This window comes from Lonchura striata, chromosome 28, assembly GCF_050655825.1.
Source record: "Lonchura striata isolate lonStrDom1 chromosome 28, ASM5065582v1, whole genome shotgun sequence".
NCBI lineage: Eukaryota > Metazoa > Chordata > Aves > Passeriformes > Estrildidae > Lonchura > Lonchura striata.
The window spans coordinates 1,962,284-1,975,318 of record NC_140730.1 but is presented as its reverse complement, the minus strand read 5'-3'; the positions used below and the strand labels follow the sequence as shown (position 1 = coordinate 1,975,318).

Here is a 13,035-nt window from a genome sequence, read left to right as displayed (position 1 = left end):
TTTGTTATTCCAGAGGAGGCACAGGGGCTTTTCTTGCCCCTGGAATGCACAATTTGTCTGCTTTTCCAGAGAAATCCAGCCCCCAACAACGAATTCCAGATTGGAGGAGCCCCTGAAGAGGAGCCCCCCCTCTCCCAGCCAGCCCAGGCTCCTGGGAATGCCAGGGCCGTGCCCAGATGGATGCAAGGCTCTCAGCATTCCTGGAATTCCTCCCTGATTGCTCCCACATGGACCCTGACTCCCAGAGTCTGGTGGCTACAGCACCTTCCCCTCTCCATCTAAGACCATAAAAGGCTCCAAAATCCCATTTATTTCTGCAGGAAAAGCCCTCAGGGAAAGCACCCCAAACCACAGAACACTATCTTGTGAAACATGGAATATTTTGAGAGCTCTGCCCAGGTCGGGGTGGAACTGCAGGGATTTGATTCCTTTCCCTTTTTGGGAGAGCACAGAAGGCCCGGGATCAGCAGAATTCCCTCACCTCCAGCTGAGCCACAGTTGGGGGAGAGCTGTCCATTGGAGCAGGTGCACATGTTGGGCCGGGAGCAGAATCCATCCCCGCAGGAATTCCTGCAGATTGCTGGAGGAACACAAGGAATTCACAAGGAATTACACTGGGATTGCACCCCGGGAATTCACAGAGCTCGCTCTGGCCCTGGGCTCATCCCTCACAAGAGGAATTGTGGCAGGCACATTTCTCTCTCTCTCAGGATTTTTCATAGAGCAGCACAGAGGGAAGAAAGAGAAAACAATTTCTATTTCTGCACTGGTTCCCTCCAGGTGGAGTTTTCCAATTTCTATTTGTTTTCCCATGTGGAATGTGTGTGGAGAATTGTTTCCCTGGGGTGATGCTTGGTTGGGTTCTGGTGAGGATTGTTGGAGCCTGGTGGCCAATCCAACCCACCTGGGCTGGGCTCAGAGAGGGGCACGAGTTGGGAGTTGGTCAGATTTGGGAGTTAGAAAAGTAGGTTTGTAGTTTTAGTATCTCCTTTAAATAGGATATTAATGTATTACAGCATAGTTATAATGAAGAAATCATTCAGCCTGCTGAATTGAGTCAGATATCAGCATTTCTGCCCACCAGCTTCACCTGCATTTACAATAAGGAATCACCCAGGGAGGGGCTGGGGCACCTCTGTGGGCAGAGCAGGAGTGGGAAGGAGCTGAAATCCCATCCCACCTTTATCCCACAGAAACGCAGGACATCAGCCCGTTCATGGATTCTCCAACCCAAACAGGAAGGAAAACTCCCAATTCAGGTGAGATTTATCTCAGCCATCCTCCCATGGCCCCTTAAAGATGCAAATTCCCTCTGTGAAACACCTCTGGTGACACCAGGTTTGCAAAGTCCCCATCAATTAAAGGGATTATTCCATGGGAACAAGCAGGAAATCCCTTCCTCGGGAGCAAAACCTCCTCAGGAGCCTCCTGTCCCAAAGCAGGCACTGCCAGGGTGACACTTGAGGAGAGGATTAAAGGCCAAAGTCAATCACTGGGACCAGTTGGAGCCACCAGAGTTTGTGGGACTCAGATTCAGTCAAAGAAAGAAACTGAGAGTTTCTAGCCAGGTAGAGGTCTGGGAAATAATGTAAATAATTCTTTATCTCTCTTGTTGTTCACATTGTTTATAGTTAAATTCTATCACTTTGCACCAATGCTGTGGGTTGTTTTCACTTCAGGACCAATGGAGTTGATCCTCACGAAGCTCTGTATAAAGAGCAGTGTATTTTGAATAAATCTGAGTTTTACTCTCAGGAGTTGGTCCTCACAAAGCTCTGTATAAAAGAGCAGTGTATTTTGAATAAATCAGAGTTTTACCCCCAGCAGCCTTCTGGTCAGAGTCTCTTCATTCCTGTCCTGCCTTGACAGCGACAAGAGTTCAGCTGGGATTAGCAGAGCTGGGAATTCCCAGCGCCCACTGCAGAGCAGGAGCAGAACTCCTGGGAATTCCCTCCCCTGGGGCTGGGAGCAGGGAAATCAAGGGATCAAGTGGGTGAAATGGATCCAGGGATAAAGGGATACTCACGGACAATGCACTGGTTCCCTCCAGGCAGAGTTTTCCAGCCAGGACAGCAGTAGGAATGGAACCTCGAGCCGCAGACATTTGGGCTGAAAATCAAGCACAGTTTGGGTTTTTTCCTTCTGTTTCAGTGCCTTTGGATAAATCCAAGCTCTGCAGGAGAGCAGGGAAGAGTTCCCTGTGGGACTTTTCCCCTCCATTCCCTCTTATTTAGAATTTTGGGAGGTTTTGGTCAAAATCAGTGGAGGGAGAGGAATGTGGCATCAACCCCATGGAGTAAGAGAGAAGAGAGTTCAATGGAATGGATAAAGTGGAATATTTTCAATTAGGGGGAAGACACCACCTCTTCCCAAAAGGGATTCATCCCAGGATTTCACGCAGGGATCCTGGGAAGTGGAGGGTGAAACTCCAAGATGCCAATTGTTCCTCCCAAAGTGAACCTTGCTGAGCATCTGCTAAAAATTAGCAGAGCTTCAAAATAAACCATGGGGAGAATCCACTCTGAACGGGCTGGGATTAATGATGTCCCAGGAATGACCCAGGGGGAGAAGGGAATGAGATTCCAAAGCAAGAACTCCAGAAGGACAACACTTTTGTGTTTGTAAGGGGGGCAAAAAAAAAATACCATCTTCAGCAAATTTAGGATAAAATTAGAGTTATCAGCAGTTTGCTCAGTGCTGGGAAATACAAGCTGGGATCCCCTGGTTCCATCAGAAAGGTCAGGATAAAAGGGATGTCTTAAAATAATGGAATTTCAGAATGGTTTGGGATGGAAGGATCTTAAAACTCATGGAATTCCATCCCTGCCAGGGACAGGGAGCACTTCCACTGCCCCAGGCTGCTCCAACCTGGCCTAGGGATGAGGACATAATTAAAAAAAATAAAAATAAATTAAAAATGAATTTCAAAGTCCAGGATTTTTTTCCTCCTCCTCTCAGCTTTGCCTCCTCGGGGCTTTTCCCAGAGCTGGCGAAGTCCTGGGGCGTTTTTCCATGGATGGATCATCCCTTCTCACCTTCTGTGCCTCTGAAAGGGCTCATTAGCTAATGAGAATTATGCAAATGAGGTGTATGTGACCCAAAGAAGGAAGGACAGAGGGAAAACAAACGCTCAGCATCGCCTTTGTGCTCCTTAAACAAACACCGGGATTAGCGATGGGCAGGGAGGGAGCCAAAGGGAATTTCACCGAGCCTCCAGCGCAGAGCTGGGAAAAGAGGGGAAAAAAGAGGGAAAAAAGAGGGAAAAAAAAAAACCGCAGGGAAAAAAAAATAGAGGAATAAAAGGATAAAAAGAGAGGAAAAGGAAAAAAAAGGGAAAAGAGAGAAAAAAAAAAACAGGGGGAAAAAAAGAGGAATAAAAGGATTAAAAGAGAGGAAAAAGAGAAAAAAAGGGGGGAAAGAGGGAAAAAAGAGGGAAAAGAGAGGGGAAAGAAGGAAAAAGAAAGGGGAAAGTGGAAAAAGAGGAAAAGAATGATGAAAAAAAGAGGAAGTAGAGAGGAAAAACAGATTAAAAAGAGAGGAAAAGAGGGGGGGAAAGATGAAAAAATAGGAAAAAAATACAAAAAAAGAGGAAAAAAGAGGAAAAAGGAGGAAAAAAGTGGGAAAACGAGGGAATAAAAGAGGAACAATGAGGAAAACCCGCTGGGACACAGCCCTGGGATGGGATATGCTGGAGGGAAGAGCTGGAGAGGGAGGAAAGGGAAGCCCAGGCTGAGAATCTCCTCCAGGGGAGCTGCTTCTCCCTCTCCTGCTCGAGCACAATCTCCTGACTTTGGGGTCCATGCAGTTTTCCCAATATTTTGGGAACATCCCAATATTTCCCAGTTATTTCTCCTTCCTCTCTCTGTATTCTCTGTGTAGCTCCAGCTGCAAAATTCTCTCTCCTGCTCTGCCAACTCCTCCAATTTGGGGAGAATGGAATTCCCAGTTCCCAGCTTCCCTGTCCCTTTTCCTTATTGGAAGATTTTTCTGTCTTCAAGTCGCATCCCAAGCAAAATTTGTGGGGAAACCCAAATTCTCAAGGAACAGACTCAGCCAATTCCCAACTTGTTCACCTTTTTAAAAAAAAAAGAAAGAAATGGCCATTGATTCCAGGTTTTCCCAACCTTCCAGAGCCACGTTTTGTTTCACCAGTGAAAATTTACCTCATTTCAGCTTAATGAGGATTTTCAGTGCCAAAAGAAGGGATTTCTGCTATCCATGGAAAAGTTTCTTTAAGGAAGAGACAGGGAAGTTTCTTTTGGGATGATTTGTGACCCCCTCTCCCCCTGCAGCCTTTCTGTCATTGTGAAACTCAGAGTCAAACAAAATGAATGTGGATGACTTCAGCCTGTGGTTTTCCAGGGACAATGATCCCACCTCTCCATCCGAGCTGGAAATTTTTCCTCCAATTCAGGATTTGCTCTGGTTTTGGTCCCTGCCCGGATTTTTGCTGCGCCCTTGGGATCAGCTCTGACAATGACTGGGGACAGCTCTGGAGCCCCCCTGGCCTCGGTGGGGATCACAGGGGACAATATCTGGTGCCAAAAGTCAGGGTGGGTGGGAATGCAGAGCTTCCCTCTGGCTGCCCTGGGACCCTGGCAGGGTCAGGAACCCCCCTGGACAGAGCCCCCAGAGACACTGGCTGTGATCTCTGGCCATGGAAAAGAGTTTTCAATCTTACAGGATCAATTACAAGTTTGATATAAGCAATAATTAAGTGTGGCACGGGTGCAAAAGTAAAATTTTAGGATTCTAGATGAGGGGTGCAAAGGGGACAAGCTGGAGGAAATTGGGTGTGCCTTGTCCTTTTTCTCCTTCTTCATGCCCTCCATGTCTCACTGTGGTGTTGGCATTTTTCTGTTGGTTCAGGCTGGGGACACACTGTCCAACGTAGGTGACAGATATTGGCACGTTCTTGTAAATCCAGCCCAGGGAGTTTCTGGTATTTAATGTTTGTCACATCCCACTGAGGGATGTTACAATTTAAAATAAATTTACAATTTATATTGTAAATGCAGCCCAGGGAGTTTCTGGTATTTAATGTTTGTCACATCCCACTGAGGGCAGAGCCCCACACGCTGCCCTGCAGGACAGAGCTGTGGCAGGGCAGCAGAACATGTGAGAGATCAACAGAATAAACAACCTGGAAACAGCACAGACCAATTCTGGCTTCTGCTTTGGCAGCGGGGCTGAAAGACAGAGACTTTTACAATCCCAAAATCATCAATACCATGGATTCCAACAAGGGTGGGTTTGGGAATCATCTCCCCCTGCACCCCGAAGGATTTGGGATTGTGGCAGGCGTGGGAACAGATCCCAAACAATGTTTGGCTTTGGGATCCTCGGCGCTTGTGTCCCCCTCCTGCTGCACTGAGCAGATCCCCCAGAAAATGGGGTTTGTGTCAGAGAATTCTCACTTTGAGGAGTCCCCTGCTCACTCCCCCAGGCCTGCTTGTGTTTGATGAGGAATTCAAAAGGGAAAAAATTCCAGAAATCCCCCTGGGAAAGTCAGACCTGCCCCTGTTCAATGTGGGGACAATGACAAGGTGCTGCAAAGGGGGTTCTGAATTCCTCCCACCTGGAACCCACCCCTGGTTCTCCAAAGCTGCTCCTGAGGACTTCTAGCAATGGGTTCAAGTCCCAACAATTCCAATTCTTTTTGGTTCTAAGAGCTGGGGTTTAAAGGTGAGAGGTGCTGAATGTCTGTACCACGAGGAAAAGCCACAAAGCTCAGAACTTCCAACCAGAAATTTGGATGTGTGACACTGCCAGCACAAAAAAATATTTCAAACTCAGCACGTAGAAACACGGGATCATAAAATCCCAGAGTGGTTTGGGCTGGAAGGACTTTAAACCCCATCCAAATCCACCCCTGCCACAGGCAGGGACACCTCTCACTGACCCAGGGTGCTCCAACCCGGTCTTGGACCCTTCCAGGGATGGAGCAGCCACAGCTGCTCTGGGAATTCTCTTCCAGGGCCTCTCTTCTGGGAGATGGAATTAACATTTTTAATTATTCTTATTTGGTTTCATCAAAGGAGTGAAGGAAACAGAAGGAAAGTCTTGCAAAGGACGTGCAGGGGTTGAGTTCCAGCTGCTCTGGGTTCAAGCTCAATAATCCTGATCATTTTCTGTTTTTTCAGCAAGGGGGGGACCTATTAAAGTCTGGTTAAACACCTTTGCTTTGTCCATAAGAGCATTTTTCCCCCCTTATTGGGTTCTTCCCACATCTCCTCTGAGTGATGGTAGGAAAATCTCCCTTCTTGGTGCACATTTAATTCAACCCCTACAGACCAGCAAGGAACCTTTTCCTTTGAAAAAAGACTTAAAATTCAACAGATTTCCAGGAACTACTTCACACTTTCATTTGGAATGCAGCACTACCAACTCTTCAATTTTTTTTTTTTCCCTCCTTAAATTCTGAAATAAATCAAAACTTCAAATACAGCCCTTAAAACTTCCAGACAAAACCCATACAACCTCTGGCTCCTCCGCCAGATATTCCTTTGCCATTCCAATATTCTCCCTCACGACTCCTGCCAAAAACAAGAGAACCCAGCCACGGCCAGGAGGCCAAGATCAACCATTTCACAACATAAATCAGGGCCCAGAGGAAAAGTTAGGAACAAAAGTCTCGAGTCAGAGGTTTCCAAGTGCTGCCTTCACGTTGTTCCTGGTGTTGTTCGTAGTATTCCAGCCCTGGCACAGGGAACGGGGCTGGGACGTGGAGCTGGAAGCAGGAATGTGCTCCAGAGGTGGCTGGAGCACAGGGGCAGAGCTCCAGTTGCACCTTTCCTGAAGGAAATCTGGGGCTCTTTTGCTAATTTGGTTTTTGAAGTGTTTCAATCATTGCTCTTTCCCCCCCCCACCCCACCTCAACTCCTCGCAGTGAGGGGTTCTGGCTGCCTGAAATCCAGGATTGAGTTAAAAATTGGGAAATTTCAGCTTCTGGTGCCTCTTAGGAGCACCTTGTTCAGAGAATCATGGAATTGTTGAGGCTGGGAAAGGCTTTGAGATCCTCAACCACCGTGGTCACCAGCATGTCCCCAAGTGCCACCTCCACGTGGGTTTGAAACCTTCTCCATTCCCGAGATTCTGGTGGAACTGGAGGGTCAGGGACAGACTCCGATGGAAATCCTGCTGGAAATCACCTGTGCCCCTCTCTGAGGACACTCAGAGCTGCTGGAGCTCCATCCTCCACCTTCAACATCCCCCCAGAGTCAGCTCCAGGCCCGTCTGTGCCCCGTGGCCCCAAATCCCAGCCCGTGGATTTCCCTCTCCTCCGCAGCCAAGCTCAGGGAGATTTTGGAGAACCCCCCCCTGCATCCCTGAGCTCCTGTTCTGCAGCTCCAGCATTTCCCTGTCATTTCCATCCCCCGGTGGAAAATGAGGAGGTGTCAGAAATCAGCTGGAAGCTGCTCCCATTCCCTTCTCCCCACAATTTGGCCACCTCCGAGCGCTGCCCTCAGGGCAGGGGTCCCAAAAACTCCTCTCCCAACATCCCCTCCCCATCCATCTTCTCACTTGCAGCTCATAATTAATGGGCTTGACATAACGAGCTGTGCTTGAAGCCAGGCCTCTATCCCTCCTTGGAGCCCCGAAATGGCAGTGCCAGCACGGCCCAGCCCTGCTCCCCTCTCTGTTCCACACATCCCTGCTCCTGGAAACTGTCCAAGAGTTCATTAAAGCAATAATCCCATCCCAGCCCTGCCTCAGCACGGGATTTGTCAGGGCTGGGCCCTTCAGGAGAGGCTCATTTGAAATTGTCTCTCCTTTAATGGGTTTAAGGCTGGATTAAAGCCGGGCCTGGGCTGGGATTTATTGCTCCCCATGCCTTTATTAATTGTTATTTGGGAAAAGCAGGGCTGGATAAGAGGCTTGTTTATTTTGCTTTTAATCCCTGCTTTGCCTTTATTTCATGTTTTCCCCTTTATTGAAGGAGGAATGAGCTCTAAATAAATATAACTCCAGCAGAAACAGACCCAATCTTTGGCCTGAACTGCTGGAGCCTCTTCCCAAGGATTCTCCAAGCAGGGTCAGCAGCAGGGACAGCTCGTGTTGGGCACCTCCTCCCTCCCAGTCCCATGGTTTTGATGGATTCTGGATCATCTTTGAGGTCCTTCCAAGCCAAACCACTCCAGGATTCTACAAAACCCACAGGAAGTGGTTTGTGCCACTTGTGGGTGATATTTAAGAGAAATTGAACCGATGTTTGGGTATTTTTATCTCCCAGAGTTTCAAAAACTCCCTAAAAAGTCACCTGAGTCCCATTTCTCTCTCTGAACTTCTGCTGGGGTTCTGTTTTCTCGTCCCATTTGGGAATTAACAGATTTTGGAGAGAGAAAAGGATAAATCCCAAGAGAATTAGGGCTGGAAAACACCTCAGAGATCATCCCAACCATTAACCCAGCAGGGAGGAGCAAAATGCCCAAAGGGAAGGGAAAAATTCCCAAAGGGAAGGGAAAAATCCAAATCTTGTCAGGGTTGGTGACTGTCCCTTGAGTCCTTGGATGTGTCTGTCCCTCACCAGGCTTTTGGGGAAGGAAAACACTTCTGCCATGGATCAAATGCTCCAGGAATGGCAGAAAAATGTTGTAAAACGCTTTGGGAGCTGGAATAAAAGGTGTGGGAAGGGAAAACTCTGATTTAACTCACATTGGGGAATCAAATTCCTTTGGGGGACAAATAAAGCAGAGCTGCAGCCAGCCCAGGAGCCCTGGGGAGGTTTTCCCAGGGGAGAACAGTCAGGACCCTCCCCTGCTCCACCTTCAAATCCAACAGCAAATCCTCAACTTTTGTCCATTTTCCTCCATCCAGACCCAACATCCACATTTTTGGATCCTCTCTCAGCAGCCTGAGGCAATGCCCAGGGTGGTGCCCAGGGGATCTCCAGTCCAGCCCGTGGGACACAGCTGAGCTCAGCTGGGTTTTAATTCCAGCTCTGCCCAAATCCCTCCCTGCAAGCCCTGGAGCCCAGGGAAGGCTGAGCCCAGCAGAGATCCCAGACTGGAGCTGGTTTATCTCCCTGTAAGGGAAAGCTGAGGGGGTGGGAAGGCAAAGCCAAAGCAAATATTTGCAATGGGGTTCCGAGCTGTTAAACAGACACCAGGGATAAATGGGATTAAATGTTCACTGGGTGGCTCTGGGGAAGAGATAATTCCACAAAATGCAGTTGTCAAGGTCACCCACGTGCCCACGTTGTGGAACAACCCCAGATTTAAGCAGCTGAGCCAAACTTTGTTGACATTTCCCCCTTGGTTCATTGCTTTGGCCACTGTGAGAGCAGCAAACCTGGAACTGGGACTGATCTGCTTTTCCCAAAGGGAAATCCCACAGCAGCAAAGGATCCTGAGGCATTAAATCAGCAAAAGCCAGGTCAGGGAAGATCCCAGAATGATTAAATTTGGAAACAACTTCTGAGATCATCAACCTCCCAACACTGATCCATAACTAAACTTCCCAGGATTGTTCCAAGGACAAAGGTTCAGCACATTTTGGGGGATCCACAGGAGAATCCCTGGGACTTTGTGCCCTGCAGGAGCTGCCTGGTGCCATCTGAGGCTCCTTTCCCAGCCAATTTATTCAAAACTTGTCCCATTTCTCATCCCAAGGGCTTGGGACAGAGCTTTCAAAGAGGGAGATTTCCAGCAGAAGGGCTGGGAAGGAGAGGTTTGGACCCAAACCCAGGGGATGGTGAAACCCAGGGAACCCCCCCTGTGCTGCCCACCAGGAATCCCCCCCTGGGAACAGCCCAGGGCCAGGAGAAGAAGGATTCCTCAGCTGGCTGCACTTCCAGCTGCACAGATTTCCCTGCCCTGGTGCCAGGGGGGCTGTTCCTGCAGCAGGGGCTCCAGGAGGGAGCAGGGTGGGTGACCCCAGCCCTGGAGCCCCTGGCAGCTGAGCCAAGGCAGGACCCGGGCTGGCCACCCTGAGGGCAATTCTCACTCGGGAACCTGCCCTTCACTTTTGGGATTTGGTCTCCAGATCCTCCCAGATCCCCCCAGAGCGATTTGACTGTAAGGAATTTTTGCAACCAGACCTGGTCACTCCAGCCCCTGAGTGCTCCAGGACCACTGGACACCATGACCTTTTCCTCTGGGTGCTGGGAACAATGGAAATATTCATTTCCTTCTCTGCCCTCCCTATTCCTCCTGTTATCCACGCCCACATCAACTCCTCCCAGCCCTTTCTAAGAATCAGGAATCAGCCACACAGCCCCGGGGTGAATGGATGTGGCAGAGCTTCATCCCCAGGCTGAGGGAGGGCTGCAGGGAGATGGAAAACCAAGAGCTGGGCTTGGGAATGAAAAACTTGGGTGCCTTGAGCCAAGCCTGGCTTCCCTGGAGGAAGGTGGGAATGCTGGGAATGCTGGAAATGCTGGGAATGCTGGAGGAGAGAGGATTTTTCAAGAAGCAGCTCCAGTTCATCACAGCCCCTGGGATGGGTGGGGGTTGGAAGGGATCTCTGGAGATCCTCCACTGCAAGCCCCATAAAGATCTGGGAGGTTTTATCTGATTTGGGAGGTTTTATCTGAGGGATGAGTGTGGCAGAATTCCTTAGGGATCATCCCAGGGGATGCAGATGGGGAGCTTTCAAAAGCCCAAATCCCTGGACAATCCTTGTCCCTTTTTTCCAAGGCCATCGTAGCAGGAGGGGAGGCCATGCAGGCTGGAATTCCAGGAGAAGGTTCCTCCATCCCCAGAGACTGGAATTCCAGGAGAAGGTTCCTCCATCCCCACAGTCTGGAATTCCAGCAGGAGAAGCCTCCATCCCCACAGCCTGGAATTCCAGGAGGAGAAGGTTCCTCCATCCCCAGAGACTGGAATTCCAGGAGATTCCTCCATCCCCAGAGACTGGAATTCCAGGAGAAGGTTCTTCCATCCCCACAGTCTGGAATTCCAGGAGAAGGTTCCTCCATCCCTACAGCCTGGAATTCCATGAGGAGAAGCCTCCATCCCCAGAGTCTGGAACTCCAGGAGATTCCTCCATCCCCACAGTCTGGAACTCCAGGAGAAGGTTCCTCCATCCCCACAGCTCCAGCTGCAGCCCAACCCCGGCCCATTTTGGGGCACTGCCCCCATTCCAGCAGCATTCCAGCCTTCCCCAGCCTCTGGCACTGCCCAGCCCCGTGTGTGGATCCCGCTCTGCTCCTGCCCACGGACACGGGAACGCTGCCCAGGAGCTGCAGCCAGACGGGCTTAAAAGAACTTAAAATAACCCCGGATCTGCAGGGGCCAGGAACCATCTTAGAGCAGCAGAGCCGAACTCAGCCCGGGCTGGGCTCCCTCCTGGCTGGGAATGGGCTCAGATTTGGGAAGAGCAGGGGCTCTTCCCAAAACCCTCCCAGCACAGCCCCAGCAGGGGCAAATCCCGAGGTGAAAACATCCCCCAGGGCCGTGGGAAGGGCAGGCACAGCCACCACTGCCAGGCATGGAATGGGCTGGCTTGGAATGGACCTCAAAACCCACCCAGTGCCACCCCTGCCGTGGCAGGGCCACCTCCACTGTCCCAGGCTGCTCCAAGCCCTGTCCAGCCTGGCCTGGGACACTCCCAGGGATGGGATGTCCACAGTTTCTCTGGGAATCCTGTGCCCACCCTCCCAGGGAACAAACCCACCCACCAGGTGGGTGTGGGGGCTCTCCATTCCCTGCAGGTGAGGAAAGGACCCCAAAAGGAGCTCAGTGCCCAGCACTGCTCCCATGGGATCCTCCCAGATCCAACCCCTCCTTGCCCAGCTCGGGGAATGGCAATCCTGCCAGCCCAGCTCCCTGCTGACACCCCAAAATCTGCTTTAGCAAAGCGACGAGAACTCCAACTCACCCTCGCAGCGAGTCCTGGCCCCTTCTCCTCACTCTGCTCGGGGGTCTCTCCTCGTAGGCTGCAAATCTGTCTGTCTGCAAGTCCCCCTCGTACTGTCCCCGAGCTGGTGCCACCGCCAGCACGGCCGTGCAGCCCAGCAGGAGCCTGGCCAGCCACCAATCCCCCATGCTGGCCCCAATTCTGAGAGTCCCCGAGAGCTTTGTCCAGCTGCAGGCTCCCTGCTGCCCTTGGAGGAGGAGGAGGATGGATTTTGGCAGCAGCCCCCGGGTGCCAAGGACCCGTCCTGGAGTTCCCTTTCTGGAAGGAAAAAGAGGGGAAAGGAGATTTTTTTTTTAAAAGAGTTTCCTGGTTTTGAAGTCATTGATCAGCCCAGGTAGCTCCTCCTGGAGTTGATCCAGGGGGGCAGAGAGGAAACCCAGTGTCCCCAGTGCCAGTCCCCACCAAATCAGCCTTGCCAAATCTTTCTTTCCCAAGAGTTGGAAACCAGGAGATGCCCAAGAGTCGTGGATTTTCCTGACGGAGAAACAAAGAGCAACCAAAGTGCTCCAAGGCAAGAGGAGAAGGTCAAGAAAGAGCAGCTCCTGCTCGTGGACCATCATCCCACAGCTCTGCTGCGCTCCAGGAGATCCCAGCTCATCCATGCCTCAGGGGACAGATGTGCTGGCATGGGGACAGCCCCTGGCACGGCACTGATCCCCCCCGGCCTCATCGGGGCGACCCCTGGGATGGGGTGGGTGATTCTGAGGGGCTGAGGAGAAGGCAGGAGAGACAAGGCTGGGATCAGGGGGGAGGAGATGAGAAATCCCAAGGGAAAGACTCTGAAAAGGGATCCCATTCCCAAATCCCCCAGCTCTGCCCGTGGGGAGCCCCATCCTTCCTCCTCCTCCCGGGCAGCAGCGGCTCGGGATGCAGCTCTCACCTCAGGACCCCCAAAATTTGGTGTGGCAGGAATAAGGAATCGTCCTGGATGTGCCCCGGAGTGGGAACAATCTGTGCTGCGAGAGGCCCCGGGTGGGGAAGGAGAGGCCCCCCGAGCCACCCCTGACTGTCCCCCCTGCTCTCCCACTGCAGCTTTCCCGGGCCAGCCCAGCCTCCAAAATCAGCCCAGACAGGACAGAAAATGTGTCTGAACCAAAAGGGGGAAAAAAAAAAACAACTCAAAAAAAAAAAAAAAACCCAAAACAAAATCAAAAAAATCCCAACCAAAAAAACCCC

At 50.9% G+C, this 13,035-nt stretch overlaps 1 protein-coding gene across 2 annotated transcripts in view; it reads right to left on the bottom strand.

Moving 5' to 3' along the window:
* The window catches only part of FBN3 (fibrillin 3), an 84,306-nt gene that overhangs the window by 70,340 nt on the left and 931 nt on the right, over positions 1–13,035 (bottom strand). For both annotated transcript variants that reach the window (XR_014950245.1, XM_021546168.3), the window contains exons 2-4: positions 11,821–12,117; positions 2,027–2,109; positions 482–580 (exon numbers count right to left, since the gene is read on the bottom strand). Coding sequence is in view for 1 of the 2 variants with exons in the window: in XM_021546168.3 (XP_021401843.3) it covers positions 482–580; positions 2,027–2,109; positions 11,821–12,117 (479 nt within the window). In the remaining variant the exon portion in view is untranslated. The remainder of the gene's footprint in view (positions 1–481; positions 581–2,026; positions 2,110–11,820; positions 12,118–13,035) is intronic.